Source organism: Carassius gibelio, chromosome A18 (genome assembly GCF_023724105.1).
Source record: "Carassius gibelio isolate Cgi1373 ecotype wild population from Czech Republic chromosome A18, carGib1.2-hapl.c, whole genome shotgun sequence".
In the NCBI taxonomy this organism is placed as follows: Eukaryota; Metazoa; Chordata; class Actinopteri; order Cypriniformes; family Cyprinidae; genus Carassius; species Carassius gibelio.
In genome coordinates, this window is record NC_068388.1 from 15,816,188 (window position 1) to 15,830,537 (window position 14,350).

General features: G+C 42.7%; 1 protein-coding gene across 1 annotated transcript; it reads right to left on the minus strand.

Moving 5' to 3' along the window:
• Positions 1 to 10,007: 10,007 nt before the first annotated feature.
• On the minus strand, positions 10,008 to 13,373 carry LOC127934663 (extracellular calcium-sensing receptor-like). Its single transcript, XM_052532187.1, has 6 exons — positions 13,153 to 13,373; positions 12,688 to 12,979; positions 11,725 to 12,543; positions 11,362 to 11,589; positions 11,080 to 11,203; positions 10,008 to 11,008 (listed from the first exon to the last, which is right to left on the minus strand). The coding sequence occupies exons 1-6, from the start codon at positions 13,371 to 13,373 to the stop codon at positions 10,095 to 10,097; spliced, it is 2,598 nt and encodes an 865-aa protein (XP_052388147.1). The 3' UTR covers positions 10,008 to 10,094.
• Positions 13,374 to 14,350: the final 977 nt, after the last annotated feature.

Below are 14,350 nucleotides of genomic sequence, written 5' to 3' on the forward strand. Positions count from 1 at the left end.
GCAAACAGAGACTAGGTGATCCGTTAACTATAGATGACTTATATATTTTTTCCTCAGACAAACTTAAAGTGACGAAAGGGACATGAAATTCAGCCAAGTATGGTGACCCATACTCAGAACTTGTGCTCTGCATTTAACCCATCCGAAGTTCACACACACACAGAGCAGTGAACACACACACACACTGTGAGCACACACCCGGAGCAGTGGGCAGCCATTTATGCTGCGGCGCCCGGGGAGCAGTTTGGGGGTTCTAAGGCGTGGTATTGTAGGTGGAGAGAGAACTGTATATGTACTCCCCCCACCCACAATTCCTGCCGGCCCGGGACTCGAACTCACAACCTTTCGATTAGGAGACCGACTCTCTAACCATTAGGCCACGACTTCCATGTTTAAAACTTAAAAAAATAAAGAAGACATGCAGCAAATGAAAATAGGCGATTAATCCGTTAAAATTTTATACTTCAGAACAGAGCCTGGGCTATCCAGGTTTTTTTTTTTTTTTCATTGCATCTGAAAATAACTTGATCAGCCTCCCGCAATGCTCAGCTGTGGATTATTTAAAAATCTTTGATATAAAGGTTGCTGTCCCATTTTATACAGGAATTGTTCATTTAAAAAAATTTAATTATATTGTTAGTTCTAATTATATTATTAACACAAGTTCATGTAGACTATTTAACATGCCCTGTGACATTTTATCCTTTTTTACTTATCCTTGAGAATTTAAAGTTAGTTTAATAGTATTTAAATTAAAGTTTAAAAATAGGTTTTAACTGTTAAATACCAACAACCATACTCCATGTGAATAAATAAAATGCATACTTTTCAGAACATTTCATTATTCTCTCTCTATCTCTCTATTTAACAGCATTAGCTCAATGAAATACGTCTTCCATCAGGTAGAATAAATGTTTTCCTGCTTGCAAAATGTTGGTCTCATGATCAATAAGTTGTATTCACCTCAATCTGATTTAGTAAAGTCAAACTGCAGACAGTGAAGCTGCATCACTGAGCGTGAGTCCCACGTGCTGTGAGGCTGGAACAGAGGATTCCGCTTGGTCTTAAAGCCTTCCTAAACACAAATAACAATGATTTTCATAAAATAATTATTAATTATTAATTGATGATTTGTTATTATCATTATGGTCTTGTGAAAATATATATATACGGATAAACAGCTAAATGTTTTCATTTCGTTTTCATTTCGGTTCATTCTTTGGTTTAAAAAAAAATCTTCAGGTTCCATATGCTTGGCTTGGCCATGAGGTAAACTCAGTTTAACTGACTGAAAGTCTAAATTGCACATATAACATTAGTTTATACAGTAAAGCAGATGTCTTTTATGGCTATAAACATCGTTAAATACATATTAAATAACTTATGTTTGAGACAGACTTTCACTCGTTTTCATCTGAAGATTTCTGGCACTGGTGTCTTCCGGTTTTCAAGTTGACGTGTGTGCTCTCCTTCACGTCCACGTTCCCAGCCCAGCGCCGCTGGGTTATAACTCAAAACAATTTTCAACCCAAAATTGGGTTAAAACAACCCAAAGTCCTACGCAGCGGTCTCAACCCAGCATTTGGGTTGACAAAACAACCCAGCATTTTTAGCGTGCAGTTTTATTGAGAATTTGGCTGCATTAAAATGCAGTATGTGAGCACAGGGAGGCAATGCAACCCACAAATTACTTAATTTGTTAAAAATCAAAATTATGTCATTAATAACTCACCCTCATGTTGTTCCAAACCAGTGAGACCTCTGTTTATCTTCGGAGCAAAGTTTAAGATATTTTAGATTTAGTCCGAGAGCTCTTAGTCCCTCCATTGAAACTGTGTGTACGGTCTACTGTCCATGTCCAGAAAGGTAAGAAAAACATCATCAAAGTAGTCCATGTGATATCAGAGGGTCAATTAGAATTTTTTGAAGCATCGAAATAAATTTTGGTCCAAAAATAGCAAAAACTATGATTTTATTCATCATTGTCTTCTCTTCCGTGTCTGTTGTGAGAGAGTTCAAAACAAAGCAGCTTGTGATATCCGGTTCGCGAACGAATCATTCGATGTAACCGGATCTTTTTGAACCAGTTCACCAAATCGAACTGAATTGTTTTAAATGGTTTGCTCCTCCAATACGCATTAATCCACAAATGACTTAAGCTGATAACTTTTTTAATGTGACTTACACTCCCTCTGAGTTCAAACAAACGAATATCACAGAGTAATTCATTTACTCAAAGAGTACACTGACTGAACTGCTGTGAAAAGAGAACCTGCTGTGAAAAGAGAACTGAAGAGGAACACAAAGCCGAGCCAAATAATGAACAAAAGACTGACTTGTTCTCGAGTTTTTGGGTGAACTATCCTTTTAAAAGTACATGTGTGAATGGTTGTTAGCACTAACAGTTATTAAACTAGCAGCTAGGTGGAGCGCAGCTTACCTTTGTCCGGATTACTTTATCCCCACTGTTTGCCACCTTTATGATCTGCAGCTCCTGAACCCATCCATTTGTGAACTGCACATGAGACTCCAATGACTTGTAGCTTCGGAACTGTTCTGAAGTGTAGGCGCTCACAAAACAAACAAGGTAGCCGAAGATATCTGTAATGTAAAAGTGCGGCAGCAAGTCATCGTCGGTGCTCCACTCTTTGCTGGTAATTTCATATGGATTCAAACCGTTAATTGTGCCGATTTGTGCGTAATCTGCTTTTTCTCATTCGACTTGCTGTATGTTTACATTCGCGAGGCCATCAACATGACCGCCATGTCCCAGAATGCAACACAGCACCCAAGCCCTATAGTGATGTCATGCGCTGTCAAGTAGGACAGTAAGTGTAAGTGTTTGTGACATAAAATAATCACATAAAGTGATTATAAACACTGTTTGAGTGAACGTAAATGACAGCCGCTCATCAGCCTATTATGAAAACAGATGGCTGCGCGCATTTCATTCATAATTGACATTATTCTGCTTATTTGCCCCATAAACATTTGTTGGTGTACTTCTGTGACAAGTGGAGTGTCCTTGGCACGAAATAAGCACATCATGCAAATGCAGAACTGTTTGAGTGAACGTAAATGACATCCTCGCTGCCTATGATGAAAACAAAGACGGCTGCTTGCAATTCATTCATAAATTCAGTCCTCGAAGATCACCGGTGACTAGCCTTGTCTCTGGAAAGTCCATGGTACTTAGTTCACACTCTGGAAGGTCATCAGTGACTAGCCCTGACTTTGGAGGGTTCACGGGAACCTGACTCGACTCTGGAGAGTTCACGGGAACCTGACTCGTCTCTGGAGAGTTCACGGGAACTTGACTCGACTCTGGAGAGTTCACGGGAACCTGACTCGACTTTGGAGAGTTCACGGGAACCTGACTCGACCCTGGCTCGACTGCCTCGGTCACCGCATTGGGAATGGCCTGGTCACCACCTCGGCCTCTGGAACAGCAGCGGGGACCGCCTCGGCCTCCGGGTCAGCAGCGGGCACCGCCCTCGGCCTCCGGAACAGCAGCGGGCACCGCCTCGGCCTCCGGATCAGCAGCGGGCACCTCCTCGGGAACGGCCTCAGGCACCGCCTTGGCCTCCGGAACAGCATTGGGCACCGCCTCGGCCTGCGGAACAGCATCGAGCACCTCCTCGGGAACAGCCTCGGCCTCTGGAACAGCATCGAGCACCGCCTCGGCCTCCGGAACAGCATCGGGCACCGCCACAATCTCCGGAACAGCATCGGGCACCGCCTCGACCTCTGGAACAGCATCGGGCACCGCCTCGGTCTCCGGAACAGCATCGAGCACCACCTCGGCCTCCGGAACAGCATCGAGCACCACCTCGGCCTCGAGAACAGCATCGGGAACGGCCTCGGGCACCACCTCGGCCTCGGGAACGTCCTCCTGGACGGCAGCGGCCCGCTCCGGAATGTTCTCCGGTCCTTGAGGAACAGTAGACGCCTGTCTCTTCCTCCTCCGCCCTCTATGATGGAGAGTCGGTGGCACCTTGACTGGCGACTCAGGCGTTGAGTCGGCCATCTTGTGCTGTGGTGCTGGCTGGCGGCCATCTTGTGCTGTGGCTCTAAGCTGGCGACCATCTTGTGCTATGGCGCTAGGCTGGCGGCCATCTTGGGTTGTGGCGCTAGGCTGGCGGCCATCTTGTACTGTGGCGCTAGGCTGGTGGCCATTTTGGGCTGTGGCGCTAGGCTGGCGGCCATCATGTACTGTGGCGCTGGGTTAGCGGCCATCTTGTGCTGTGGCGTTGGGCTGGCGGCCATCTTGTGCTGTGGCGCTGAGCTGGCGGCCATCTTGTGCTGTGGCGCTGGGCTGGGGCCCATCTTGTGCTGTGGGGCTGGGCTGGCGGCCATGTTGTGCTGTGGTGCCGATCTCCTGGAGCCAACAATTGTCTATGGTGGAGTACGCCCACAATACCTTACCAGTACCAGCTACGGGCCTATCTCCCTCATTTTGAGTGTAGTGTAGGTTACTAGCCATCTATTTTTCCCAGTATGGAATCCAAAGTTGCGGTCCCCTCCGTTCACGCCTTCGTCCAGAGGTGTCACCGCACTTGGACCAGATCATTAGCCCGGTGACAGTCCGCATTAAACTCCCTCCTGCGTACAGGAGAATTCATCCCGCCTTTCACGTATCCAAAATAAAGCCCGTATTTCATTCTCCCATTAATCCGCCTACCCCGGTTCCTCCCCCGCAGCGACTCATAGATGGGGAGACCGCCTATTTGGTCAATCGCATTCTGGACTCTAGACGAAAGGGACGCGGTTTTCAGTACTTGGTGGACTGGGAGGGTTACGGTCCGGAGGAGAGAAGTTGGGTACCTGCTAGGGACATCCTGGATCACTCCCTTATCGATGATTACAATTGACAGGTAAGAGATGTTGATTGTTTCATGTGGGTGTTCAGCGGCAGGTGCTACTCATTCCAACTGCCTATTTAACGCCCTGTCTTTCGTCTTTTGTTTGTCAGATCGTTGTTTGAGGTCCTCCGTGTCTGATGTCTGATTTGTGTGTTCCTGCCTTGCTTTGTCTCCTGTTCGGTTTCCTTTGGATCATTACCTTTGCTCACAGATTATCGTCACCTCACTTTGATATACCACCGCTGTCATCTTTACCAGCGCACTCAATTCACCTACTCACCAGTCTGTGCTGCCATCACGGTTCCTGCGTCATTCTCCAACCTTCCATCATCAGATATATTACAATAATCTCTGTTAACTTGCTTTTGCCTCCTGTCCTCCATAATCCAGTGTCACAATCAGACACTAAAATCTCCAAAACCTTAGCTAAAACTGAGAGATTTGAGATAGGTCTATAATTATTTGCTTCACATGGATCCCCATATTTTAGTAATGGTGTGACGTAAGCCTGCTTCCATGAAATAGGCACTGTATCTGTACAAACTGACAGGTTAAGGTATAAGTGACTGATTTCACTATAATTTCTGCTGACTTTAAAAAAAATCAGGATCATGTCTATCTGTCCCAGCTGCCTTCTTGGAATCAATGCTCTGTAAAACATGTAAAATTGCCTCAGGTTACAAATGTAACCATAGTTCCCTGAGTAGGGAACGAGACACTGCATCCTCTAGGGGTCGCTTTGGGGAACACCTCGTTGTGACCCGTGTCTGAAGCATACATTGAAAAAAACACAAACTTGTTGGCCGGCGACAGCCTCTGATGTCACTACCGGCGCGACTATAAATAAAGCACCGGGAGAGCATGTCATACACTTCTTCGTCTGAAGCTTGCGTCCGAAGCATGGCAGGGAGCTAGAGGATGCAGTGTCTCGTTCCCTACTCAGGGAACAATGGTTACATTCGCAACCTGAGACAGTTCCCTTTTGAGGGAACTTCGAACTGCATCTGCAAGGGGTCACTTTGGGGAACAGTATACCCACGCCGCCATGCTGAGGGGAGTGCAGGCCAGAATCATGGCGAGCACTAAGTACCAACTCTACCATTTCCATGGGAGTTGCCCCTGGGACGTTTAGACGGCTGTCTGTGACAGTACCCCTTATGGCCAAAAGGCCTAAACTACATACCCAACTTAATTGTTAGGGCATCTGCCCAGGGTAGAGCTGAAGACTTGGGATCAGGAAAGATTCCTATAAAGGGATATGGCTAAGAACCTAGCATTTCCACCTAGTCTTGCCTGTCACACAGTGGCTACTGCTAGCATACACATAAGCTTGCGGAAAGAGCTGTCGGCAGTTCTCTAGTAGCAACACCCTGTTTAGATAGGTATCCGAAGATACATAGGTGAAGTGGTGCCCAAGATGAACGGGGCTTTTACCAACTCAAGAAAGGGCATGAAGCAACCGCACGAAGCCCTCACCATATAGGATTTTAGAAAGAACGCAGAATACTTGCGTGCGAACTTACAATAGCATTGGTTTTTCAAATACTGTTCTAAGGAGGGGCTCTAGTGGCACTCTGATAGAATAGCTCATAGATGGAATGTTCCATCTCAGAACAGTATGATTGAGAGTCACCAACTCGATCTATGGAAACAATACTGGAGCGCTCTGGGGAAAACACAGAGAACTCAGTCTCATATGAGAGGAGAACTCCGAGCTCAGACCTGGACCTTCGTGGAACGAAGGATCTGAAAGCAACAGAGTGCACCTTTATCTCCCTGAACTTCTCAAATCGCCATCTCAATGGAAATACTGAAAAGTTCAGAAGGCGAAACCTGAGCATCGAGAAGAAAGCCTTTTCTTTCTTCCCGATGTCTGCCAGGTTCATCCAAAGATGTCTCTCCACTGCCACCATGGCTGCCATAGTCCTGCCCATGGCGGAGGCAGCCTGCTTGGTAGCACAGAGAGAGATCCGTGGTGCGGCGCAGCTCGGCTACCTGATCAGAAAAAAGGTCCCTGCCGCTATCCAGGTCTCTTAGCAGATCAGTCTGATATGCTTGAAGCACCAGCATCATGTGTAATAAAGCCACAGCCTGACCTGCTACTGCGTATGCCTTGCCATTTAAGTGAGATGATTTTCTGAAGTGGCTTAGATTGCAAGGAGGGAGATTAAGAGAGGATGTTTCCCCTGCAGAAAGAAAAAATTTCCATAGATAAAAATTATTTATAAATTATTTATAAAAATGTTACCTCTTTCTACAGGGGGCATTCCCTCATAGCCGCTTTCATGCATCACCTCAATGTCGGCATATTACATTAACAGAAAGTGTTAAAGATATAAAATCATCCTCCCGAGGCTCTCTCTCGTCCGCCGCTTTTTTTTTTTATTACAAGCGCGAAAGGAAAAGTCTATTTTTAAACCATACAGACTGATCCACCTGTATTCTCACGAGGTCATTCTCTGTGCCTCAACACGGACAGGTCCTGAACCGCGAGAAGCAGATGGCTGCCTTATTTTCCCCGTTTTTCTTTCAGAAGAGAGACGAATGAGAGCAGAACTTTTTCCATTTAAAAAACGCTCACAATGCACACAGATTGCCTCCTTAAAGACATCACGTGCGTGCTCTTCACCCAAACAAATGACGCAAAGATTGTGTGTGTCATCGGGTGTCAAATAACGCCGACACGGATGCACACATTGTCTAAATGCTTGCTAGTTGTCGCCATGATAAACAGAGAAAGATCGCTCTTACCGGTTCTTACAGATGCACGCTTCAAACAAAACAGTCAGTGAAGACGAAGAAGATGAGTCACGTGCTCTCCCGGTGCTTTATTTATAGTCGCGCCGGTAGTGACGCCGGAGGCTGTCACCGGCCAACAAGTTGGTGTTTTTTCAACGTATGCTTCAGACACAGGTCACGACGAAGTGTTCCCCAAAGCGACCCCTAGAGGACGCAGTTCGAAGTCCCCTCAAAAGGGAACTTTTTATTCCAAGAATGGCACATTAATGTCACAGAAACACACAAATAAAAATAAATCATACAACACGTCAAAATTAAACCTAAAATTCATTATAGTAACATATTGACATTAAATGTCAATATGGGTGTCAAATGCTTTTTTTTCACTTTTATGCTGATGACACAGTTATCTATTGTTCGTCTCCTTCAATTGAACAAGCCTTTGATTTCTTACAGTCTGCGTTTGATGCTGTTCAGTCTCATCTAAATCAGCTGAGACTAGTGTTAAATGCGGACAAATCTAAAGCTATGGTTTTCTCAAACAGAAAACAGCTACCCTCTCAGCTTCCTAAAATAAAAACAGCTGATGGAAAAGAAATCCAAATGGTCTCTTCTTATAAGTATTTAGGCTTTGTTATTGATGAAAATTTGTCCTTTAAACAGCATATTGAGCATCTTGTACGTAAACTGAAGCTAAAGCTCAGTTTTCTTTTCAGAAATAAATCATGTTTCTCTGTTTATACAAGGAAACGTTTGATTTCTGCAACTTTTTTACCTTTATTGGATTACGGAGATCTCCTTTTTATGAATGCATCGGACCATCTTTTAAAAAAGCTGGATACTGTTTATCATTGTGCTTTACGTTTTATGACTGGCTGTGGAAATCGTGTTCACCATTGTACACTGTATGCTGCAGCTGAGTTTCCGTCCCTGTATGTTCGCAGGTGGTCTCATTTGTTGACTTTCTTTTATAAATGTATTCTTGGGCTCCTTCCATCTTACCTCTGCAAATACATGCGAAAAAACCAACAACAGTATGCTCTGCGTTCTCAGAGGAACATACTGATGGTGGTTCCCAGAGTGAGAACAGAGTTGGGTAAGGCAGCATTTCAGTACACTGCCCCCCGTGCATGGAATGAACTGCAAAAGGACCTAAATCTTTCTGAACTTGTGACATTGGGAGAATTTAAATCTATTCTAAAGAAGCGTGAACTCAATGAACTTGGAAAATGTAACTGTTTCTAAACTTGTACACATTGACTAAATATCATTTGTTTTTTTTTTTGATGTCATGTATGTTTTTAAATTGTATGTAAATGCTGTTGTCTTGGCCAGGTCACTCTTGAAAAAGAGATTTTTAATCTCAATGAGTTTTTTATCTGGTTAAATAAAGGTTAAATAAATAAATAAAAAAATGTTATATGGATTAAATGAGAAGAAAGACCATGTTCCCATCACTTATAGGGATACTACACCCCAAAATGAAAAGTTTGTCATTATTCACTTACCCCCATCCCGTTCCTAACCCATAAAAAAATGTGTTTGTCTTCGGAAAACAATTTAAGATATTTTAAGAAATTGTGACTGTCCCACTGACTGCCAAGTAAGTTACACTGTCAAGGTCCAGAATAGTATGAAAAGCATCGTCAGAATAGTCCATCTGCCATCAGTGTTTCAACTGTAATGCTACGAATCGACAAGAATACTTTTGTATGTGATCGACAAGAATACTTTTTGTATGTGAATAAAATGATTCTACATGTATTTATGCTTTGATTTGAAAGAAAACAGCTGATCCTTGTGGCACGGCTGACACAGAAGCATATAGGCAATTTGAGTAATGTCAAGAGACACAGAGGAGACTGTTGACAAAGGAATTGTTGAATAAAGTTTTTATTTTTGTTTTATGCATGTACAAAAAGTAATCTCGTCGCTCTGGGTTTTCTGTTTTAGAATGGGAGGTATGTCCAACCTGGTCAAAAGCAGATTTTCTTAGTTAAACCCATTACTGCTTTGCACTGCGATTACTGCTTTGCACACTCTTGTCATTCTCATGATGTGCTTCAAGAGGTAGTCATCTGAAATGGACTTCCAACAGTCTTGAAGGAGTTCACCGAGAGATGCTTAGCACTTGTTGGCTCTTTTGACTTCTGTCTTTGGTCCAGCTCACTCCTAAACCATCTCAATTGGGTTCAGGTCCGGTGATTGTGCAGGCCAGGTCATCTGGCGCAGCACCCCATCACTCTCCCTCTTGGTCAAATAGCCCTTGATGCCTTCAGTGTGACTCTACAATTTTCATAGTCATGAAAATAAAGAAAACTCTTTGAATGAGTAGGTGTATCCAAACTTTTGGTCTGTACTATATATATATATATATATATATATATATATATATATATATATATATATATATATATATATATATACAGAGTTGAAACCGAAAACAATAAAGCCAAATCAGACTTCACAATTTTACACCACAGTGATGTAAATCTATTTATTTAGTTTGTCTTTACCCATGATGGCTTTTTTAGTGTTTCTCTCTGGATGAACAAGGATAATATAGCACTTTGGGGCAAATATTGCCACCAGTAATCCAAAACTAGAAGCTAGAATGGCAAAAATCTCCACAGCCACTGCATATTTCCCTGGAGAGCTCACATATGCTGGAACAAATGCAATCCACACAGCACAGAAGATCAACATGCTAAATGTGATGAACTTTGCTTCATTAAAATTATCTGGAAGATTTCTCACTAGAAAGGCTAACAGGAAACTTACTGCTGCTAACAGACCAATGTATCCCAGCAGCACAGAAAAACCAGCCACTGAGCCAATAGTACATTCATATACTATTTTAGAGCGGATATACTGGTTGTTTTTATGTGGTGTTGGAGAGGCAGTTGATAACCAGACTGCACATATCACAACCTGAAGTGCTGTTAGGAGCAGAACTGTGCATCTTTGTTGAGCTGATCCAAACCTTTTCATTGCACTTTTGCCCTGTGGTGGAGATGACTTAAACACAGCTATTACCACCATAGTCTTGACCAGAATGCTGGAAATGCACAGGACAAAGCTTATGCCAAACACAGCATGTCTAAACTGACATGTCCACAGCTGTGGTTGGCCAATGAACAGTAGTACACACAGGAAACACATTTTGAGTGAAAACAGCAGCAGGAAACTGAGCTCTGAATTGTTTGCACGTACAATTGGAGTGTTATGGTGATGATAGAAGATGACCATCACAACAGCACAGAAGCAGGTGCCAAGCAGGGAAGCAGTGGTCAGAGAGATGCTCAGAGGATCCTCATAGGACAGAAACTCAACTACTTTAGGGACACACTGATCCTTTTCTGGATTGGACCAGAACTCATCTGGACACACTGTGCACTCAATAGCATCTGTGAGTAGGTGAGAATTTTATATTCATTATATTCTTAAATTCAAATTTCGCCAACAATGATCATCTTACCTGTTTTATTAGAAATATCTCCATCTCCACATGGCATGCAGTCAAAACAGCAGACAGGAAGGCCCTTCCTTGTGGCTTGTCTGGTTCCTGGGGGACAGCTCTCACTGCACACAGATGGTGGGGGCTGAAAGAGACCATCTGTTATTAATCATTTGTCTTGAATCTTTATATAATAACAAGTTTGGTATTTCCATTAATTTATTCTCATTTGTCCTCTCATAGCTTTGATTGAAATTAAGACTTTATATCTGCAAAAAGAATTCCATTAATATGCAATGTTACATTTTTTGGCTCAAAGTTCCAGTAAATTGCATCCTCATCCAGTGTCAACACCATCCCTTTTGTCGAATCTTCATTCACTACACCAACTGCTTGGACCCTTACTGATCCGTCATAACTAGGGTACCAACTCAACACATCATAGATCGCCAAAGCATCTCCATTTTTATCAAATGACACTTGATCCCCAAAGCTTGTGGTGAAGTTCACTTTCTTTAGGTAATGAACCAGCTGTATAGTTTGTAGATGGAACATGTATTACATATTTATCTGAAATTTTAATAATTATACAGCACGTATTTTGCTTTCCACATTAAGGTCTTCTGTATACCTGAAGAGAATCTGCACTATACCTGTGGGTCTTACCTGCCAGGGTTTCAGGTTGATTGCGTCGGCACAGCTATTTCTACTAAATGGTCCTTTCCCCTCTTCACACTGCATCAGGTCATGAAGTGCATGTGCCAGGGCATAAACTGCCTTATAGACATTATAAGCTGCTCTCAACCCAGAAACATCAGTGTATGGTGTGTGTGTTGTGCTCAAATCCTCCTGTCCTGTACAAACCTTTTTAATTTGTTGTTCGTGTATCTTAGTTTCAAAACTGCACACAAACATGTTCTCCCAGAAGATCCTCAACATATTGTTTTTTGGATCATTGTTGGGACGAAGATGTAACAGAAACTCATGAAGTCCCTGTATCTCTCCACGCCTAATGGCGATGCCTAGTGTGCCCCTCAGGAAGGGCAGGAAATGTGGAGTGTGAAATACAGGTGCAGTGGCCCAAGCTTCACTGGCAATCCACTGTATGCCTGTCAAGTTTTGCAGAACCACTGCATCCATTAAAGGCACCACACAGGATAAAGTAGAAAAAACAACCACCACCCTAGCAGTAGAGGTCTGAATAACTCCTAATATACGTTGAATATTTCTGGGGTTATTATCATTGGACAGGATTTCAGAAAAAGCAACACAACCTCCGAACAGCTGCATTTCCTGCTTGAAGGACAAGTAAGCATAGATTCCGTAGTCATCATCACTGTAGAGGAGACCAACCCAGGTCCATCCAAAATGCCTCAAGATCTGAACCATAGCCCGCACCTGGAAGGCATCACTGGGGATTGTTCTGAAGAAAGAGGGGTACTTTGTTTTGTCACTCAAACAGGAGCAGGTGGAGTAGTGACTTATCTAATTAGAAAAAAAGGAGAAGGCATGGAACAGAGTAATGAAGACATTCAGATGCAAAAGAAAGTGTTAGAAAAAATGACTGAAAAAGTGCACAAAAAAAAACCTGCTTATAGAGTATTTTTAATTTTTTTAATCCGGTCTTACTATAGGTACACGGAACAACCCCAGAACACTGGAAATTGCAATGGATGGAGTTGAACTTGGATCCCCCACAATCCCAATGACCGGAGGAGGGCCAGTGCAGTTGAGGTTGGAGAATGACTCCTCTGTCCCACTAGCAAGGGATATGGCAGCCCGGAATGCCATTCCTAGCATCAAACAGTTGTCATAAAGATGGTATCCAAGAGTAATATTAGGCAGCAGGTTTGGATTCTTATTGATCTCATCTATAGCAAAAACCATGGTCTGTGCATGCTGGAAGCTTTCCATATTAAATCTAAGAAAAACAAGATAAAGAGCAATAATAACTAAAAGACAGAAGGCATTATTACATCATGTGAACAAGTTAACAGATTTAAAAATGGCAAGAATCTTTATCATCAATTAAATAAAAAATCTGTCTCTCTATATGTTATTTTGTAGTTATGCTGTTATTCTGGACCCACTTACTTTTCACAGTATGGTGGATCTGGCTCTGTTCTAAAGCTGAGCTCTGGGAACACTGTGAATAAGTGAACGTCAAACAGGCCTCCAAGTATAACATCTCCATCCTGGTACACTCCGTTCAGCCTGAAGCGTCCCTGATGCTGACAAGTATGTGGTCTGAGGATTGAAGCTGCAGAGACATAGTTCAAGGACAGATACAGGCAGATGTTTAGAGCTATCCACATCTCTCTGTTTGTGACCCACTCACCCATTTGCGGACTATTATATGATAAAGGTTGTGGGGGTGTTGCTTTCAAAGAACAGATGGTGCCAAACGGGCAGAGGCGGAAAGTAACACATTACAATTACGTGTGTTACTGTAACTGAGTAGCTTTTTTGAGTACTTCTACTTTTTTTAAAATCTGTAATTTTACTTTTACTTAAGTATATTTTGTCTGAAGTTTTGCACTTTGCTACATTTTAAAACACATTCATTAATGAGTAAAAAACAACAGCAACAAACTGCTCCCTGGATACTACTGCAGTAATTAATTGGCAGGAGAACAAACTGGTGCTAAAATCACAAGAAAGATGCAGACGGACAAGACAGGAATTAGTGGTGCAGACGTAGAGGATTATAATGTAAAAGGAGCTCATTCAAATACTGAGGTGCTAAACCATTCAGGGCTTTATTGTATAATAAGCAATATTTTAAAATCTATACAATGTTTGATATATTTTTGAGATGAAAAAAATGCAGTTTTACAATTGCTAGAAATGTGGCTTTCTAAGGAAAGATTGCGATCAAATAGCACACCTAGGTTCCTAACTCATGACGAAGAATTGACAGAGCAGCCATCAAGTCTTAGACAGTGTTCTAGGTTATTACATGCAGAGTTTGTAGGTCCTATAATTAACCGTCTCTTTCATACTTGCGATAGCTCAGCATTCTCCACCACCATTCATTCCAGGCCATCAGATCGATTGTTAATTAGAATCGAGAGATCTTTGAGATGTGAAAGGATACTTGCTGCCTCAAGGCCCCCCTTTCTTCCTTTGTTTAATAACAGGAGAGTTACATGGCGTTTCGGGAGAGGAGGGATAACTACTTCAGGTGGCATATTATCTGTACAACCCATTTCTGAATCGAGGTAATCATGCAAATTGTCACTCAAAAGTTTGTTTGAAACTTGCTGTTTTGTCGAAGCAGCTTTAGCAGGAT

What these genes read in the sequence shown, in the direction of transcription:
- LOC127934663 (XM_052532187.1), bottom strand. Translation starts at nt 13,373, where the DNA reads ATGTGGATAGCTCTAAACATCTGCCTGTATCTGTCCTTGAACTATGTC. An exon ending in GGTTGTTCCGTGTACCTATA is followed by an intron (nt 12,544 to 12,687) that starts GTAAGACCGGAT and finishes TTTTCTAATTAG; the next exon opens with ATAAGTCACTACTCCACCTG. An exon ending in GGAACTTTGAGCCAAAAAAT is followed by an intron (nt 11,204 to 11,361) that starts GTAACATTGCAT and finishes GGTCTCTTTCAG; the next exon opens with CCCCCACCATCTGTGTGCAG.